At 50.4% G+C, this 18543-nt stretch overlaps 1 protein-coding gene across 5 annotated transcripts in view; it reads left to right on the top strand.

Annotated features, from left to right (window-relative positions):
* The window catches only part of capn15 (calpain 15), a 449339-nt gene that overhangs the window by 17125 nt on the left and 413671 nt on the right, over nucleotides 1-18543 (top strand). For 2 of the 5 annotated variants that reach the window (XM_072481440.1, XM_072481438.1), the window contains exon 1: nucleotides 15667-16029. The exons of the other annotated variants lie outside the window; for them this stretch is intronic. In XM_072481440.1, the coding sequence (XP_072337541.1) occupies nucleotides 15842-16029 (188 nt within the window). In that variant the 5' untranslated portion in view covers nucleotides 15667-15841. Of the gene's footprint in view, nucleotides 1-15666; nucleotides 16030-18543 lie in introns of those variants that run through there. 5 annotated transcript variants of the gene reach the window in all.

The raw sequence follows: 18543 nt of genomic DNA, 5'->3' as shown, positions 1-18543 counted from the left end.
GTATTTCCGCATGAGATTGCCTTCCCACCTCCAATCCCGATGATCCTTGGCCTATTTCAGGACTCGCTCTTTTTCTTGGAAACTATGGAAACGCACTATTACTGCATGTGGTGGCTCATTCGGCCAAGGTTTTTAAGCAAAGGGTCCGGTGGGCTCTGTCCAACTCTGGAGGAATGTGGATCAACTCTACATTATTTTGCCAAATATTTGTGCAAGATATGCAGTTGGGATTGGGCCCTCTATTCCCTACGGCAACCTCACGACTCTGAGATTCTGCTTCCTAGATTGCTTTTTGAGGTTGTCGACTGATGCTCGATCAATAACCCCCTGAGACGAGATTGGAGACAATTGAAGGCTTTTTTGCATGAGATGTTTCTCCCGGCAGCGCAGGCACAGAATGCGGCTGCTGGGGAGACACAGGCTCTTATATTCCGCCTTACTGGGCGGAACCAGTAGGCAGGCTTACCAATGAAAATAGCAGTCTCAGGTACCTCCCACACCAATGGTCTTACAGCATTATTCAGGATACTGTAATACCCCTAATACCACATTGACGTAAGCCTTCAGCCTCCTGTTTTCATCAGCCACCACCGCTATTTCAGCTTCTTGCAAGGCAAGCTGCTCCCCATGGCTTGTCAGTGCTTTTTCCATATCTTTGATCACCTCGCCATGCTTTTTTACCGATTCCACCTTTTCCAATTTCACCCAGGCAAGGCTCAGGACTTCCTCAAACAACTTTCGTTGGTTTTCTTCCAGCCGCCTCCACTGCTCATAGCAGCGGGTGTCAAATTCCTTAGCTAGCACTCTAGTCAGCATGTCTGCAGTAATCGGGGATTTTCCCCTTGGAGGAGCTGCGCGACGCCTCAAAGTTGGTCGTCGAATTTCTTTCTGTGGGTTATTTATGTCCTTTTTTCGGCATTACAGCGGTTTAGGGATTTAAAGAATGTTTGAGAAGAAATTACCTGAAAAGAAAAAAGGGCAAAAAGGACTCTAAAAAAAACAGGTCCTGGTGGGAGCTACGATGTGAGCGACCTCCCTTTATGTGACATCATTGGAAGTCCAGATTAACTGTGTATAATTAAAAGAAAAGAGAGGCATACATTTATAATGCACCTCTGTGTTTCAGGATGTCCCAGAGCACTTTACAGTCAATTAAACAATTTTGAAATGTTCTAATATAGGTAATACAGCCACCAATACAGTATGTACACCAAGTTCTCACAGATAGCAACGTGATAATGAGCAGATCATCTGTTCTTGCGATATTGATGGAGAGATAAATATTGGCCAGGACACCAAGGATAACACCTTTGCTCTTTGAAAAATTGCCACAACAACTTTTACATCCATCTTCGAGCACACAAAGTCTTTGCTAACATCGCCGACCGATAGCACCTCAGATTACATGCCCAAATGGCTGGGGTAGGATTTGAACTCTCTATCTTCCAGCACACAGAGTGCTACCCACTAAGTCATTTGTAAAAAATAAATTTAGAGTACCGGATTCCTTTTTTCCAATTAAGCAGCAATTTAGCGTGGCCAGTCCACCTACCCTGCACATCTTTGGGTTGTGGGGGCGAAACACACGCAAACATGGGGAGAAGGTGCAAACTCCACGGTCAGTGACCCAGAGCCGGGATCGAACCTGGGACCTCGGCACTATGAGGCAGCAGTGCTAACCACTGCGCCACCGTGCTGCCCTTGCCCACTAAATCATGATTGATATGGCTTAAAGTGAACTGAAGTATCGGTCTGTCTCGGAAGTGATCAGTGAGCACTTTTCTTTTTTTAAAAAGGCACTGTGTGAATTCTGTGTTTGTCATATGTCCAAAAGTTTTGTTTAAAATGATTCTTCCCCTACCTCTCCTCATTCTCTTCACCACTTCCAAAAGCACCGAACTATGCAGAGCTTGGAGTCTATAATCACCTTTATGCACAAATGGCCACTCTTCATGTATAGGCTTGGACAATGAGAGCGTGGGGATCTTCACAATTGAACCTGCTCTTTTCTTGCTACATTTTCTCATGCACATACACACGCTTCATGGTTGTGGTTGTCAGAGGCCATCATCTCAGCCCCAGAATGTCATTGCAGGAATTCCTCACGGTCTGAATATCTTCAGCTTCTTCATCAATGACCTTCATTCATTTATAAGGTCAGAAGTAGGGATGTTTGCTAATGATTACATAGTGTTCAGTGCCATTCACAACTCTGATACTGAAGAAACCCATGTCCATATGCAGTAAGACCTGGACAACATTCAGGTTTGAGCTGAGAAATGGCAAATAACATTTGCACCATGCATGTGCCAGGCAATGACCATTTACGTCACATTCAATAGCATTGCTATTGCTAAATCCTCCACTGTAACATCCTGGGGATTATAATTGGCCAGAAATATATCTGGATTAGCCATATAAATATTGTGGCTACAAGAGCAGATCAGAGACTGGGAACTCTGTGGTGAGTAATTCAACTCCTGACCTCCTAAAGCCTGCCAACCATTGGCAAGGAACGGTCTCCACTTGCCTGGATGAGTGCAGCTCCAACAACATTCAAGAAGCTCAACACCATCCAGGACAAAGCAGCCTGCTTGATTGGCACCCCCTCCACCACAAAAGCACAGTGATAGCAGTGTGTACCATCGACAGAATGTACTGCAGGAACTCATCAAGGCTCCTTCGACAGCACCTTCCAAATCTATGACCTCTACCACCAAGGATGACAAGTCAACATCTGCAAGCCACACACTATCCTGACTTGGAACTATATTCCCATTCCTTCACTGTCACTGGGTCAAAATCCTGGAATTCTCTTCCTAATAGCATAGTGGGTGTGGCTACACCAGATAGATTGCAGTGGTTCAAGAAGGCAGCTCACCACCACCTCCTTGAGGGCAATTCGAGATGACCAACAAATGTTGGCCTTGTCAGTGATGCTCATATCCTATGAAGGAATTAAAAAATCTTACCATCAGGAGCTTGCGTGGTGAATAGGAGTGGGCATCATAGAATTTAAAGCATAGAAAGGTATAATTTGGCTCATTGTGAATATGCTGTTATCCAGCCCTATTTCTTTTTATATTTTTCCTATATCGCCACCCCAAATGAGGTCACCTGATTCACTATAGACCAAAGCTTTGTGAGTTAGATGGTCTAGTTGCACACTTGTCAACGTGGCCAAGGAATATTTTTACACGTGAGAAACTGAAACATTGGCAATAGACACTGATGAATTTACCTGTTATGGGTATACAAGTAGGGCTTATATTGTGGACTGTTTTCTTGAAACGGTTTGAAGCTGCTAGATATAAAATTGTTCTGATTTATGGTTCCAGAAACTTAAATATATTCAAGCAAAGATGCCTGGAATGAAGGAGTACAGGGTAGAACTAAAAGAAAATACAAAAACGTGGAAGGCGCTGTCTGTTTAGAAGAAGAAGACTTGGGGTGGTGGAGATATTTTCTTTGTGGGACAGTGGAGAAGCTGCTCCGCTAGGAATGGAAATATATGATAACTGGCATCAGGCACAGCGAACAGCAACTGTTTTGTAAGAGTTTGTGGTAATTGTATTTGGTTATAATACAATTATGACCAAATTGTTACGCTTATTGTCACCAGTAGGCTTCAATTAAGTTACTGTGAAAAGCCCCTAGTCGCCACATTCCAGTGCCTGTTTGGGGAGGCCAGTACGGGAATTGAACCCGCGTTGCTGGCCTTGTTCTGCATTACAAGCCAGCTGTTTAGCACACTGTGCTAAACCAACCCCTATGATGCACCATTGAAAGTTGAAGAGCTAAACTCAAGCAGATCTTGGGATATTGTCCAAGCTCCTTGATTGTGTTACACTGGGGCAAGCAGTGTAAATATTTAAGCTGTCTTGTTCACATGAATATTACATTGTCCTGTTAAAGTTATACATGAGCTCCCCTGATTTAAAAATATATGTATACTTTTGATCTTATCTCAGTTGACAGCTGATATATAGGTGCTTTCCCTTGGAGGAGGAAAAATGAGAAGGGCAGATCACTCTGGGCAATCCTTCATCTTGCTTAGTGGAAGCCTTGACATAGTTTGCTGCCTGTCCCCTTTGGGCCAAGGTTGATGTGTGTCAACAGAGTAAACCCTGAAGAGGTGGCGGGATTAATTTTGTTGCATATATATTTTCTAAAGATGAAATATTAATTCTGAGAGCCCACATGAGTATAATTTACATGACAATAAACGTGAGCTGACCTGGTGTGCATAACCATGGTTAGGATTGTGATGGAAGACCTGAAACGCTAAACACAATTAAAGGGTGAGAATAGATCTTATGAAGTGAAGAGATGTACACAAGAGGAAGATATGCAAAGAGGGACATGGGTGGGACTGATATATCTTGCATCAATAAAATGATTGGGCTCAATCAGTTAATCCATTGTTGAGGCACATCTTCTGGTAATGGGGCTGTGCACCAAGGGGAACACTATGTAGCTTGTATAGTTATAGTAGTGTGCAATCAGAGTATGTTCAATAAGGTGTCTCAAGAAGCATGTTAGAAAAATTCAGAAAAAGATAAAATTAAAAATAATAACCTTTTATTGTCACAAGTATGAAGTTACTATGAAAAGCCCCTGGACGCCACATTCCGGCACCTGTTTGGGTAAGCCGGTACGGGAATTGAACCCGCACTGCTCGCCTTGTTCTGCATCACAAATCAGCTGTCTAGCCCATTGAGCTAAACCAGCCCTGGCACGTGGGTTAAAAGTTAATTGACAGAAGGTTGGTGTAGCTCAGACTGCTTGGAAGTGCTGTTACCTCTGTGCAAGTGTTGGCTTCGTTTTTGTTCTTGAAAATTGCTTTAGAATCTTTAAATTTGCTGACAACACAAAAGTAGGAGGTATGGTGAACAGTGAGGAGGATGGTGAAAGACACAGGTGGATAAAAAGATGGAGCAGTGATGGAAGATGCAATTTGCACAGAAATTATAACATGGAAACTGACTGCTCAGGCCAACCAGATCATGTTGGTCTTTTTCCTTTGCACATGCAGTAACCAAGTGCTATGTAAGCTGATCCCATACCCACTTCTCTTCAAACACCTATCTGACTTATTCTTCAATATTGACTCAGCCTCTGCTTCAATCACATACTCCAGTAGTGCATTCCACAACCTCATAACCCTTTGCCTATGAGGATTTCTTCTATTATCTCTCATTCTAGAATCCTTCATCACTGGAAGCTGGGCTTCTATCATATAATTTTAAACACCCCTCTACTAAACCAGTCTCTAATCTTCTCTGGCTAGTTCTTCCAGTACTTTGTGTATTTGTTATTCCTGATACGAGGCATACCTCTTTTGCGACACCCTCTAGTGTGGAGCTCAAAACTGCACAGTTTTATAACAATTCACCATTACATCTTAGAACAAAGAAAATTACAGCACAGGAACAGGCCCTTCGGCCCTCCCAGCCTGCTCCGATCCAGATCCTTTATCTAAACCTGTCTTTTATTTTCCAAGGATCTGCTTCCCTCTGTTCCCCGCCCGTTCATATATCTGTCTAGATGCATCTTAAATGATGCTATCGTGCCCGCCTCTACCACCTCCGCTGGCAAGGCATTCCAGGCACCCACCACCCTCTGCGTAAAAAACTTTCCACGCACATCTCCCTTAAACTTTCCCCCTCTCACCTTGAAATCGTGACCCCTTGTAATTGACACCCCCATTCTTGGAAAAAGCTTGATGCTATCCATCCTGTCCATACCTCTCATAATTTTGTAGACCTCAATCAGGTCCCCCCTCAACCTCCTGTCTTTCCAACGAAAACAATCCTAATCTACTCAACCTTTCTTCATAGTTAGCACCCTCCATACCAGGCAACATTCTGGTGAACCTCCTCTGCACCCTCTAAAGCATCCACATCCTTCTGGTAATGTGGCGACCAGAACTGCATGCAGTGTTCCAAATGTGGCCTAACCAAAGTCCTATACAACTGTAACATGACCTGTCGACTCTTGTACTCAATACCCCATCTGATGAAGGCAAGCATGCTGTATGCCTTCTTGACCACTCTGTCGACCTGCGTTGCCACCTTCAGGGTACAATGGACCTGAACTCCCAGATCTCTCTGTACATCAATTTTCGCCAGGACTCTTCCATTGACCGTATAGTCTGCTCTTGAATTAGATCTTCCAAAATACATCGCCTCGCATTTGCCTGGATTGAACTCCATCTGCCATTTCTCTGCCCAACTCTCCAATCTATCTATATTTTGCTGTATTCTCTGACAGTCCTCCTCGCTATCTGCAACTCCACCAATCTTAGTATCATCTGCAAACTTGCTAATCAGACCACCTATACCTTTGTCCAGATCATTTATGTATATCTTGACTTTTATATACTGATATTTTGTTAGCGGAGGGAGAGTGACTATTTCCAGATATCCAACAGCAAATGTGAGCCTGAGCTGCACCTAGGTGACCCTTGCTCTTAAGTGTCAGTGTATAACATTCTGGCCTCTTATTCGTAAGGATATGGGTTCAAGCCCTGCTCCCGCACTTGAATTCAAAAATCAAGGTTGACTTTTCATTGGAGGTGCCATCTTCATTAAACCGAGGCTCTGTCCGCTCTCTCGGGTGATGGAAAAGATCTCCAAACAATATTTTGAAGAAATACTGGGTGTGCTGGCCAATATGTATCCCGCAATCAGCATTGCAAAAAAACTTTAAATGGTTAACATTATATTGCTGTGTTCTGAACATGTTGGGCACAAATTGGTAGCTGCATTTCCTACATTACAACAGTGATTATATTTAAAATCTCTTCATTGTTTGAAAAGTGCTTTAGGAAATGCTGTGACCATGAAAGATGCTATAGAAATACAAGTTTTTCTCATTTGAAGGCTCAGCCTCTATGTCTGCCCCACTGGTTATAGGTTCGAATTGGATGTTGGTCTGTCAAACCCACATTCAAACATTTTGGGTTTGTGCATTGGTGCTTTATTTAATTTTCCATTCATGTACAACATTAATGTATTTTTAAATTGATATGCTTGATTTGGATGCAGCCATTGTGAGTGGCTTGCTTCACCCACTCTTGATGTGGGTACTTGGCTCTTCAGTAGAAGACTGGGGGCATTGTTGCAGTAACTAAACAAACGCTGCCATGTTTTATTTTCTACCTTTTATTAGCTGGACAACCAGCTGACCTACTATTGTGCCAGATGCTGACCACGCATTCAAACTAAAAAATTACTAAAATGGATCTGAATACCCCAAGTAACAAGCTGACACAATTTTAAACAAAAACAAAATTGATTAATTATGTTGAAATCATTGAGAACTTTTCAGTTAGGTTTGCACCTGTAATTCTTCACACTTATTTTTAAATCGATCATGGCTTCTTCGAATAATCTTAATGGCAAAACAGCTTTTTTATTGCCTGAATCCAGAAATGTAAATTGTGTTGCGTTTTGCCTTGTTAAAGCTGTCGGCTAGCTCAAGTAATTGAGACAGAAATCTGCAATGATTTTGCAAAGATGTTATTCTGTGTGGGAGAGCGGAAGTGGTCTCCTGGTCAGGAGAGAGTTTTCAATTAAAAGGAAACTGTGTGTGTATGTGGGGGGCGGGGAAAGGAAATGCGGCTGAGGATTTTTCTCTCCTCTCCTAAAACATGAGTTGCATGCAGTTACACAGTGATCAGACATTCTTCGCATATGAACCTGGCCAGCAGGTTTTGGTGGACTGAGCAACTGAATCAGAAATTGTCTACATCTGCTCTCCTGGCATTAGTAACTTGATAATATCAACACAACACAAGAATTAGGAACAGCAGTAAGCCATTTGGCCCCTCGAGCTTGCTCCACCATTTTATCAGATCATGGCTGATCTGATTGTGGCATCAACTGCACGTTCGTGTCTGTGCACGACCCCCCCCCCCCCCCCCCCCCTCCTCCCCCACCCCCACCCACCACCGTGTCAATGAAAAGTTTGTCTAACTCAGCCTGAATATACTCAATGACCCAGCCTACTCTGCTCTCTGGACAAGATAATTCTACAGACTATCGATCCTCTGAGAGAAAGAAAGTTCTTCTCATCTCAGCCTTAGATGGGAGACCCTTAATTTTTAACCTGTGTCCCCAGTTCTAAACTCTCAGCATCCACCCTTCCAAATCCCCTCTGTTCAGTAAGATAACCTCTCATTCATCTAAACTCTAATGGGTAGGAGCCCAACCTGGTCAACCTTTCCTCATAAGATTATCCCTTCATCCCAGGATTCAGTGAGGGATCATTCTCTTAACAGCTTTTAATGTGATAATATCCATCCTTAAGTAAGGAGACCAAAACTGTGCACAGTACACCAGATGCGATATGTCTAAAGCCCTGTACATACAGCTATAGCGAGACCTCCTGACTTTTATATCTATTTTCCTTGCATTAAATGCTAACATTATATTTGCCTTCCAATATCACTTGCTGAACCTGAATTTGTGCTTCACATACCTGGACACCCAGATCCCTCTATACCTCTAAGCTCTGCAGTCTTTCTCCTGTTTTTCTATCCTTCCTGCCAAAATGGACAAGTTCACATTTTTTCCACATTATACTCCATCTGCCAATTTTTTTGCCCACACACTTAGTCACTTTGTAGACAACTGGGGCGCGATTCTCCGACCCCCCACCGGGTCGGAGAATCGCCGGGGGCCGGCGTGAATTCCGCCCCCGCCGTGTCCCGAATTCTCCGCCACCGGAGGTTCGGCGGGAGCGGGAATCGCGCCGCGCTGGTCGGCGGAAACCGCGCTGGTCGGCGGAAATCCCCTGGCGATTCTCCGGTCTGCGAGGGCCGAATTCCCGTCGCTGTCAACCCACACCAGCTGGTGTGGATTGAACCACCTTTCGAACGGCGGGACAAGGTGGCGCGGGCGGGCTCCGGGGTCCTGGGGGGGGGGCACGGGCGATCTGGCCCCGGGGGGGTGCCCCCACGGTGGCCTGGCCCGCGATCGGGGCCCACCGATCCGCGGGCGGGACTGTGCCGTGAGGGCACTCTTTTCCTTCCGCCTTCGCCATGGTCTCCACTATGGCGGAGGCGGAAGAGACTCCTTCCACTGCGCATGCGCGGGGATGCCGTGAGTGGCCGCTGACGCTCCTGTGCATGTGCTGCACGGCAAAGTAATTTCCGCACCAGCTGGCGGGGCACCAAAGGCCTTTCCCGCCAGCTGTTGGGGCGGAAATCGGTCTGGTGCGGGCCTAGCCCCTCAAGGTGAGGGCTCGGCCCCTCAAAATCCGGAGAATTCCGCACCTTTGGGGCGGCGCGATGCCGGACTGATTCGTGCCATTTTTGGCGCCGGTCGGCGGACATCTTGCCGATTGCGGAGAATCCCGCCCCTGATGTCTTTTACTGACAACTTAGTTTTCTCCTTTTTGTGTCATCAGCAAATTTAGCTACCATACATTCTTTCCCTGCATCCTAGTCAATTATATAGATCCTGAATAGTTGAGGCCTCTGCACTGATGTCCAGGCACTCCACTAGTTATAGCTTGCCGTTCTGAAAATGATCCATTTATTTTTCTTCTCGGTTTCCTATTAGGTAACCAAGCCTCTATCCATGCACCATGTGCCCGTCTTATTTTATGTTGTAACATTTGATGTGGCACCTTCTCAAATGCCTTTTGGAAATCCAAGTACCTCACATGTGCAGGTTCCCCTTCATCACTTTGCTAGTTATTTCCTCAAAGAACGCCAGTAAATTAGTTAATACTATTTCCCTCCCACAAAATCATGCTTGATTGTATTAGGATTTTCTAAATGTCGTAGCATCTCCTTAATATTGTATTCTAGAGGTTTGCACGTTCTCCCGGTGTCTGCGTGGGTTTCGCCCCCACAATCAAAAGATGTGCAGACTAGGTGGATTGGCCACGCTAAATTGCCCCTTAATTGGAAAAAATTAATTGGGTACTCTAAATTTATATAGAAAAATAAAAAAAATAATGTATTTTAGCTTCTTCCCTATGAAAGATGTTACACTAACTGGCTTATAGTTTCCTGATTTCTGTTTCCCTCCTTTCTTGAACAGAAGTGTCACATTTGTGATTTTCCAATCCACTGGGACCTTTCAAGGGACTATCAACATCCACGTGGTTCCCAGTGACCAGAAACTGAACTGGGCCGGCCATGTAAACAATGTGGCTACAAGTGCAGGTCCGAGGCTAAGAATCCTGTAGCGAGTAACTCACCTCATGACTCCCCAAAGCTTGTCCACCATTTACAAGACACAAGTCAGGCGTGTGATGGGATTCTCTCCACATGCTTCGGTGAGTACAGCTCCAAAGTAAGAAGTCTTACAACACCAGGTTAAAGTCCAACAGGTTTGTTTCAAACACTAGCTTTCGGAGCGCAGCTCCTTCCTCAGGTGAATTCACCTGAGGAAGGAGCAGTGCTCCGAAAGCTAGTGTTTGAAACAAACCTGTTGGACTTTAACCTGGTGTTGTAAGACTTCTTACCGTGCTCACCCAGTCCAACGCCGGCATCTCCACATCACAGCTCCAAAAACACTCCAGAAGCTCAACACCATTCGGGACAAAACAGATCCGTTTGACTGGCAGCCCTTCCTCAAAGAGTGGCAGCAGTGTACACCACTACAAGATCACTGCAGGAACTCACCAAAGCTACTTAGACAGCACCTTCCAAACCCATGGCCACTACAATCAAGAAGGGCAGCAAATACATGGGAACACACCTGGAAGATCCCTTCCAAATCACTCACCATCCTGACTTGGAAATATGTCACTAGGTCAAAATCCTGGAACATCCCCTCTAACAGCACTGTGTGATTACCTCAATCACATGGACTGCAACGGTTCAAGAAAGCAGCTGACCACCACCTTCTCGAGTATAATTAGGGATGAGCAATAAATGCTCGGCTAACCAGCGATGTCCACACCCTGTAAATGAACAAAAGCAAATTCCTCCCATTCTTTACGTTTGATTTTCAGCCATTCTTGTTTAATTTCTCCCATTCTTTACGTTTGATTTTCAGCTAGTCTTGTTTTTTTCTTGTCAACTACAATGAAGATAGATACAAACTAGACCTGTTCAAATATTCCACCATCTCCTTGTTCTCGATTTATTAATTCTCGTCTCGTCCTCCAAATGATCAATGCTCACTCTTAGTTACTCTTTTAAATACTTATAAAAAACAGATAGTAAGAGTTTCTATATTTCCAGCTATCCTTCGCTTTTATTTCTCCTTCCCAAATATATTTTAAATTATCCTTTGCTGGTTTCCAGAAACCCCCTCCGCTCCAATGAAACCCCCTCCTCCCCCCAATGAAGCCCCCCCAATGAAGCCCCCCCAATGAAGCCCCCCCAATGAAGCCCCCCCAATGAAGCCCCCCCAATGAAGCCCCCCCAATGAAGCCCCCCCAATGAAGCCCCCCCAATGAAGCCCCCCCAATGAAGCCCCCCCAATGAAGCCCCCCCAATGAAGCCCCCCCCCAATGAAGCCCCCCCCAATGAAGCCCCCCCCAATGAAGCCCCCCCCAATGAAGCCCCCCCCAATGAAGCCCCCCCCAATGAAGCCCCCCCCAATGAAGCCCCCCCCAATGAAGCCCCCCCCAATGAAGCCCCCCCCAATGAAGCCCCCCCCAATGAAGCCCCCCCCAATGAAGCCCCCCCCCAATGAAGCCCCCCCCAATGAAGCCCCCCCCAATGAAGCCCCCCCCAATGAAGCCCCCCCCAATGAAGCCCCCCCCAATGAAGCCCCCCCCAATGAAGCCCCCCCCAATGAAGCCCCCCCAATGAAGCCCCCCCAATGAAGCCCCCCCAATGAAGCCCCCCCCAATGAAGCCCCCCCCAATGAAGCCCCCCCCAATGAAGCCCCCCCCAATGAAGCCCCCCCCAATGAAGCCCCCCCCCAATGAAGCCCCCCCCAATGAAGCCCCCCCCAATGAAGCCCCCCCCAATGAAGCCCCCCCCAATGAAGCCCCCCCCAATGAAGCCCCCCCCAATGAAGCCCCCCCCAATGAAGCCCCCCCCAATGAAGCCCCCCCAATGAAGCCCCCCCCAATGAAGCCCCCCCCAATGAAGCCCCCCCCAATGAAGCCCCCCCAATGAAGCCCCCCCAATGAAGCCCCCCCCAATGAAGCCCCCCCCAATGAAGCCCCCCCCAATGAAGCCCCCCCCAATGAAGCCCCCCCCAATGAAGCCCCCCCCAATGAAGCCCCCCCCAATGAAGCCCCCCCCAATGAAGCCCCCCCCAATGAAGCCCCCCCCAATGAAGCCCCCCCCAATGAAGCCCCCCCCAATGAAGCCCCCCCCAATGAAGCCCCCCCCAATGAAGCCCCCCCCAATGAAGCCCCCCCCAATGAAGCCCCCCCCAATGAAGCCCCCCCCAATGAAGCCCCCCCAATGAAGCCCCCCCAATGAAGCCCCCCCAATGAAGCCCCCCCAATGAAGCCCCCCCAATGAAGCCCCCCCAATGAAGCCCCCCCAATGAAGCCCCCCCCAATGAAGCCCCCCCCAATGAAGCCCCCCCCAATGAAGCCCCCCCCAATGAAGCCCCCCCCAATGAAGCCCCCCCCAATGAAGCCCCCCCCAATGAAGCCCCCCCCAATGAAGCCCCCCCCAATGAAGCCCCCCCCAATGAAGCCCCCCCCAATGAAGCCCCCCCCAATGAAGCCCCCCCCAATGAAGCCCCCCCCAATGAAGCCCCCCCCAATGAAGCCCCCCCCAATGAAGCCCCCCCCAATGAAGCCCCCCCCAATGAAGCCCCCCCCAATGAAGCCCCCCCCAATGAAGCCCCCCCCAATGAAGCCCCCCCCAATGAAGCCCCCCCCAATGAAGCCCCCCCAATGAAGCCCCCCCCAATGAAGCCCCCCCCAATGAAGCCCCCCCCAATGAAGCCCCCCCCAATGAAGCCCCCCCCAATGAAGCCCCCCCAATGAAGCCCCCCCCAATGAAGCCCCCCCCAATGAAGCCCCCCCCAATGAAGCCCCCCCCAATGAAGCCCCCCCCAATGAAGCCCCCCCCAATGAAGCCCCCCCCAATGAAGCCCCCCCCAATGAAGCCCCCCCCAATGAAGCCCCCCCCAATGAAGCCCCCCCCAATGAAGCCCCCCCCAATGAAGCCCCCCCCAATGAAGCCCCCCCCAATGAAGCCCCCCCCAATGAAGCCCCCCCCAATGAAGCCCCCCCCAATGAAGCCCCCCCCAATGAAGCCCCCCCCAATGAAGCCCCCCCCAATGAAGCCCCCCCCAATGAAGCCCCCCCCAATGAAGCCCCCCCCAATGAAGCCCCCCCCAATGAAGCCCCCCCAATGAAGCCCCCCCAATGAAGCCCCCCCCAATGAAGCCCCCCCCAATGAAGCCCCCCCCAATGAAGCCCCCCCCAATGAAGCCCCCCCCAATGAAGCCCCCCCAATGAAGCCCCCCCAATGAAGCCCCCCCAATGAAGCCCCCCCCAATGAAGCCCCCCCCAATGAAGCCCCCCCCAATGAAGCCCCCCCCAATGAAGCCCCCCCCAATGAAGCCCCCCCCAATGAAGCCCCCCCCAATGAAGCCCCCCCCAATGAAGCCCCCCCCAATGAAGCCCCCCCCAATGAAGCCCCCCCCAATGAAGCCCCCCCCAATGAAGCCCCCCCCAATGAAGCCCCCCCCAATGAAGCCCCCCCCAATGAAGCCCCCCCCAATGAAGCCCCCCCCAATGAAGCCCCCCCCAATGAAGCCCCCCCCAATGAAGCCCCCCCCAATGAAGCCCCCCCCAATGAAGCCCCCCCCAATGAAGCCCCCCCCAATGAAGCCCCCCCCAATGAAGCCCCCCCCAATGAAGCCCCCCCAATGAAGCCCCCCCCAATGAAGCCCCCCCCAATGAAGCCCCCCCCAATGAAGCCCCCCCCAATGAAGCCCCCCCCAATGAAGCCCCCCCCAATGAAGCCCCCCCCAATGAAGCCCCCCCCAATGAAGCCCCCCCCAATGAAGCCCCCCCCAATGAAGCCCCCCCCAATGAAGCCCCCCCCAATGAAGCCCCCCCCAATGAAGCCCCCCCCAATGAAGCCCCCCCCAATGAAGCCCCCCCCAATGAAGCCCCCCCCAATGAAGCCCCCCCCAATGAAGCCCCCCCCAATGAAGCCCCCCCCAATGAAGCCCCCCCCAATGAAGCCCCCCCCAATGAAGCCCCCCCCAATGAAGCCCCCCCAATGAAGCCCCCCCAATGAAGCCCCCCCAATGAAGCCCCCCCCAATGAAGCCCCCCCCAATGAAGCCCCCCCCAATGAAGCCCCCCCCAATGAAGCCCCCCCCAATGAAGCCCCCCCCAATGAAGCCCCCCCCAATGAAGCCCCCCCCATGAAGCCCCCCCCCCATGAAACCCCCCCCCCATGAAACCCCCCCCTCATGAAACCCCCCCCCCATGAAACCCCCCCCCCATGAAACCCCCCCCCATGAAAGCCCCCCCCCATGAAAGCCCCCCCCCATGAAACCCCCCCCCATGAAACCCCCCCCCCATGAAACCCCCCCCCATGAAACCCCCCCCCATGAAACCCCCCCCATGAAACCCCCCCCCCATGAAACCCCCCCCCATGAAACCCCCCCCCATGAAACCCCCCCCCATGAAACCCCCCCCCATGAAACCCCCCCCCATGAAACCCCCCCCCCATGAAACCCCCCCCCCATGAAACCCCCCCCCATGAAACCCCCCCCCATGAAACCCCCCCCCCATGAAACCCCCCCCATGAAACCCCCCCACCCATGAAACCCCCCCACCCATGAAACCCCCCCCCATGAAACCCCCCCCCCATGAAACCCCCCCCCCATGAAACCCCCCCCCCATGAAACCCCCCCCCATGAAACCCCCCCCCATGAAACCCCCCCCCATGAAACCCCCCCCCCATGAAACCCCCCCCCCCATGAAACCCCCCCCCCCATGAAACCCCCCCCCCATGAAACCCCCCCCCCATGAACCCCCCCCCCATGAACCCCCCCCCCATGAACCCCCCCCCCATGAACCCCCCCCCCATGAACCCCCCCCCCATGAACCCCCCCCATGAAACCCCCCCCCCCCCATGAAACCCCCCCCCATGAAACCCCCCCCCATGAAACCCCCCCCCCATGAACCCCCCCCCATGAACCCCCCCCCCCATGAACCCCCCCCCCCCATGAACCCCCCCATGAACCCCCCCCCATGAACCCCCCCCCCATGAACCCCCCCATGAAACCCCCCCATGAAACCCTCTCCCCCCCCATGAAACCCCCTCTCCCCCCCCATGAAACCCCCTCCCCCCTTGACCCCCCCATGACTCCCCCCCCCATGGACCTCCCCATGAAACCCCCTCCTCCCCCCCCCCATGAAACCCCCTCCTCCCCCCCCCATGAACCCCCCCCCAATGAAACCCCCCCCAATGAAACCCCCCCCCCCAATGAAACCCCCCCCCCCCAATGAAACCCCCCCCAATGAAACCCCCCCCCCCCAATGAAACCCCCCCCCCCCCAATGAAACCCCCCCCCCAATGAAACCCCCCCCCCCCCCAATGAAACCCCCCCCCCCCCCAATGAACCCCCCCCCCCCCCCAATGAAACCCCCCCCCCCCAATGAAACCCCTCCCCCTCCCCGGGTTCGTGTCTCCCCTCCCTCTCGGTGTTGCGCCTGCTCCTGTTGTTGCCGCTGTCAGTCAGTTGCGGAGAGCGGTCTGGTTTCGGCTGTGAGACGGGGACCGGCGGCCTGGAACCACCTCCTGCCGCGGTGGATGGGGCAGCGGGAGCCGGCGGGCAGCCCTGGCCGGGGTTCTGTCCCGGGGTTGAGGCTCTGGGGATCCCCCAGCATGGATCCTGTGCCGGTGCTGCTCTGACCCGGGAGCCGGAGCTCCAGCTATGGGAACCTCTGCTTCATCTATCGCCGCGGAGACAGAAACTGGCGTCCCTCCCTCTGCCGGCCCTCCCCCGCCGGGCTGGAGCTGCCCCGGCACTGCGAGCCCGCTCTGGGGGACGGGGACACTGACCACTGGCCGCGGGGACAGCGCCCGGAGCCGCCAGCAGCAGGTCCCACGGAGCCGCAGCAGGTAACAAGGGACAAGCGGGTACAAACACTTGCATAAAGTCACTAAAACCGAGTTAGAGAGCAAATTAATCGCCAGGTACTGTGTTTAAAATGGACCAAGTGTTGCGGAGAAATAGTCAAGGTGTGAGTTTAAATTAGAAAGTAGCAGTCAGTGAAATCCGAGAAATAATGGGACAGTAGAAAGTAAACTGGATCGGGATACGCCTGCAGTCTCACACACACACAGGAAGCCTCCATCCAGATCAAGAATGCACTTTTCAAAGTCGCTGCAAGAGAGATATTGGAAAATATGATTGAACAGGTGGAAGATCAGGAACATTATATATTTGAAAATCACAAGTACCATAAAATTAAAAAAAAAAGATTGGCAAATGTAAAATTCAACCATAATAGGAATATTTACAAAAAGAGCCAGCGTAATTATGATTAGCTTGAAAGCATTGCAAGACTGGAGAGCCAGTCCCTGATGGAAAGGAGAGGAGCAGCAATAGTGGTTGAAAAACAGGAGCAAGGAATCCAATTAGTGAGTTGCAAAGTAATGGCTGTGTAGGTTTGAGTAAGAAGTGCAGGAACAGATTGCTTCAAGCTCACCTGTCAAATCATTGTTGTTTACATCATGGCCTACTCTGAAATCATCTCAGTTTTTATTTTACTTTTGCCTGGTTGGGTGCTCAGTCTGGGTTAGGGGATAACTCGGCAAATAGTGTTGTGGAATCTATAGGTTTGTGATGAGGCTGGTGCAATTAAATTAAAAGTAAAATACTGCGGATCCTGGAACTCTAGAAAATGCTGGATTCACTCAGCAGGTCTGGCAGAATCTGGAGAGCATCAAGTCCAATGGCCCTTCTCCAGAACCAAAAAAGGATAGAAATGTGATGTGGGCTGGTACAGTGGCACCGTGGTTAGCATTGCTGCCTCATAGCGTCAGGGACCTTGGTTTGATTCTGACCTCGGGTGACTCTGTGGAGTTTGCACATTCTTCCCGTGTCTACGTGGGTTCATAGAATCATAGAAATTACAATGCAGAAGGAGGCCATTAGGTTCATCAAGTCTGCACCGGCCCTTAGAAAGAGCACCCCACTTAGGCCCTCCACCCTATCCCGTAACCCAGTAACCCCACCCAATGCTTTTGGACACCAAGGCCAATTTATCATGGCCAATCCACCTAACCTGCACATCTTTGGACTGTGAGAGCACCCGGAGGAAACCCATGCATACACTAGGAGAACATGCAGACTCTGCACAGATAGTGGCCCAAGCCACAATCAAACCTGGGACCCTGGAGCTGTGAAGCAACTGTGCTAACCACTGCTACCGTGCTGCCCTGGTTTGCTCCAGGTGCTCCGGTTTCCTCCCACAGTCCAAAGATGTGCACCTTAGGTGGTTTGACCGTGCTAAATTGCCCCTTAGTGTGGGGTTGTAGGTCTTGGGTGGGGGTTTGTGCCTTGGTAGGGTGGCCTTTCGGAGGGTCGCTGCCGACCCGATGGGCCAAATGGCCTCCTGCACCGTAGGGACACTATGATTCTGTAAATTATGTACTGGGGGGGTGGGGCAGAATTGAATGTCAGTGATAGGTTGGAGCTAAGGAGAGATTAGCAAAGATGTAAGGGAGAGTGGGCCAAAATGTGGCAGATGTCATGCATTTTGGTCGAAAAAATGGAAAGGCAACTTATCTAAATGGGGAGACAATTCGGGGTGCTACGATGCAGAGGGATCTAGGTGTCCTCGTGCATGCGTCACAGAAAACGAGCATGCAGGTTCAGCAGATAATAAGGAAAGCAAATGGAATGTTGCCATTTATAGCAAAAGGAATTGAGTATTAAGGTAAGGAAGTGTTGTTGCAACTATACAAGGCATTGGTAAGACCACACCTGGAATTTTGTGCACAGTTTTGGTCCCCGTATTTGAGGAAAGATGTAGTGGAGGCAATTCAGAGGAGGTTCACTAGATTGGTTCCAGAGATATGGGGTTTGTCCTATGAGGAGAGATTGAACAGTTTAGGCCTATACTCTCCAGAGTTTAGAAGAATGAGGAGAGATCTAATTGAGGTATACAAGATGCTAAAAGCTATGGATAAAATAGATGTGTAGCTTATGCTTCCTCTTGTGGGGCATTCTAAAACGAGAGGTCATAATCTTAGAATAAGGGGTAGCAAATTTAAAACCGATTTGAGGAAAAACTACTTCTCCCAAAGGGTTGTGAATCTGGAATTCGCTACCCCAGAGTGCAGTGGATGCAGGGACAGTGAGTAAATTTAAGGAGGAGTTAGACATATTTTTAATTGGTAATGGGTTGAAGGGTTATGGAGAACAGGCAGGACAGTGGAGTTGAGGCCAGGGTGGGATCAGTCATGATCACATTGAAGGTGTTTAGGCTCGGGAGGCCATGTGTTCTAGGGAGGAGAACTCTGGCTGATTTTGGTCTGTAACATTGTAGGTAGCAGATGAGGAATATATCAGCCATGATAGATTGGCGGAGAAGACTCGATGGGCTGACTGACCTAATTCTGCTCCTA

The sequence above is a fragment of the Scyliorhinus torazame genome, chromosome 17 (assembly GCF_047496885.1).
Source record: "Scyliorhinus torazame isolate Kashiwa2021f chromosome 17, sScyTor2.1, whole genome shotgun sequence".
Lineage (NCBI taxonomy): Eukaryota > Metazoa > Chordata > Chondrichthyes > Carcharhiniformes > Scyliorhinidae > Scyliorhinus > Scyliorhinus torazame.
This window is presented reverse-complemented; position numbering and strand designations above follow the sequence as displayed.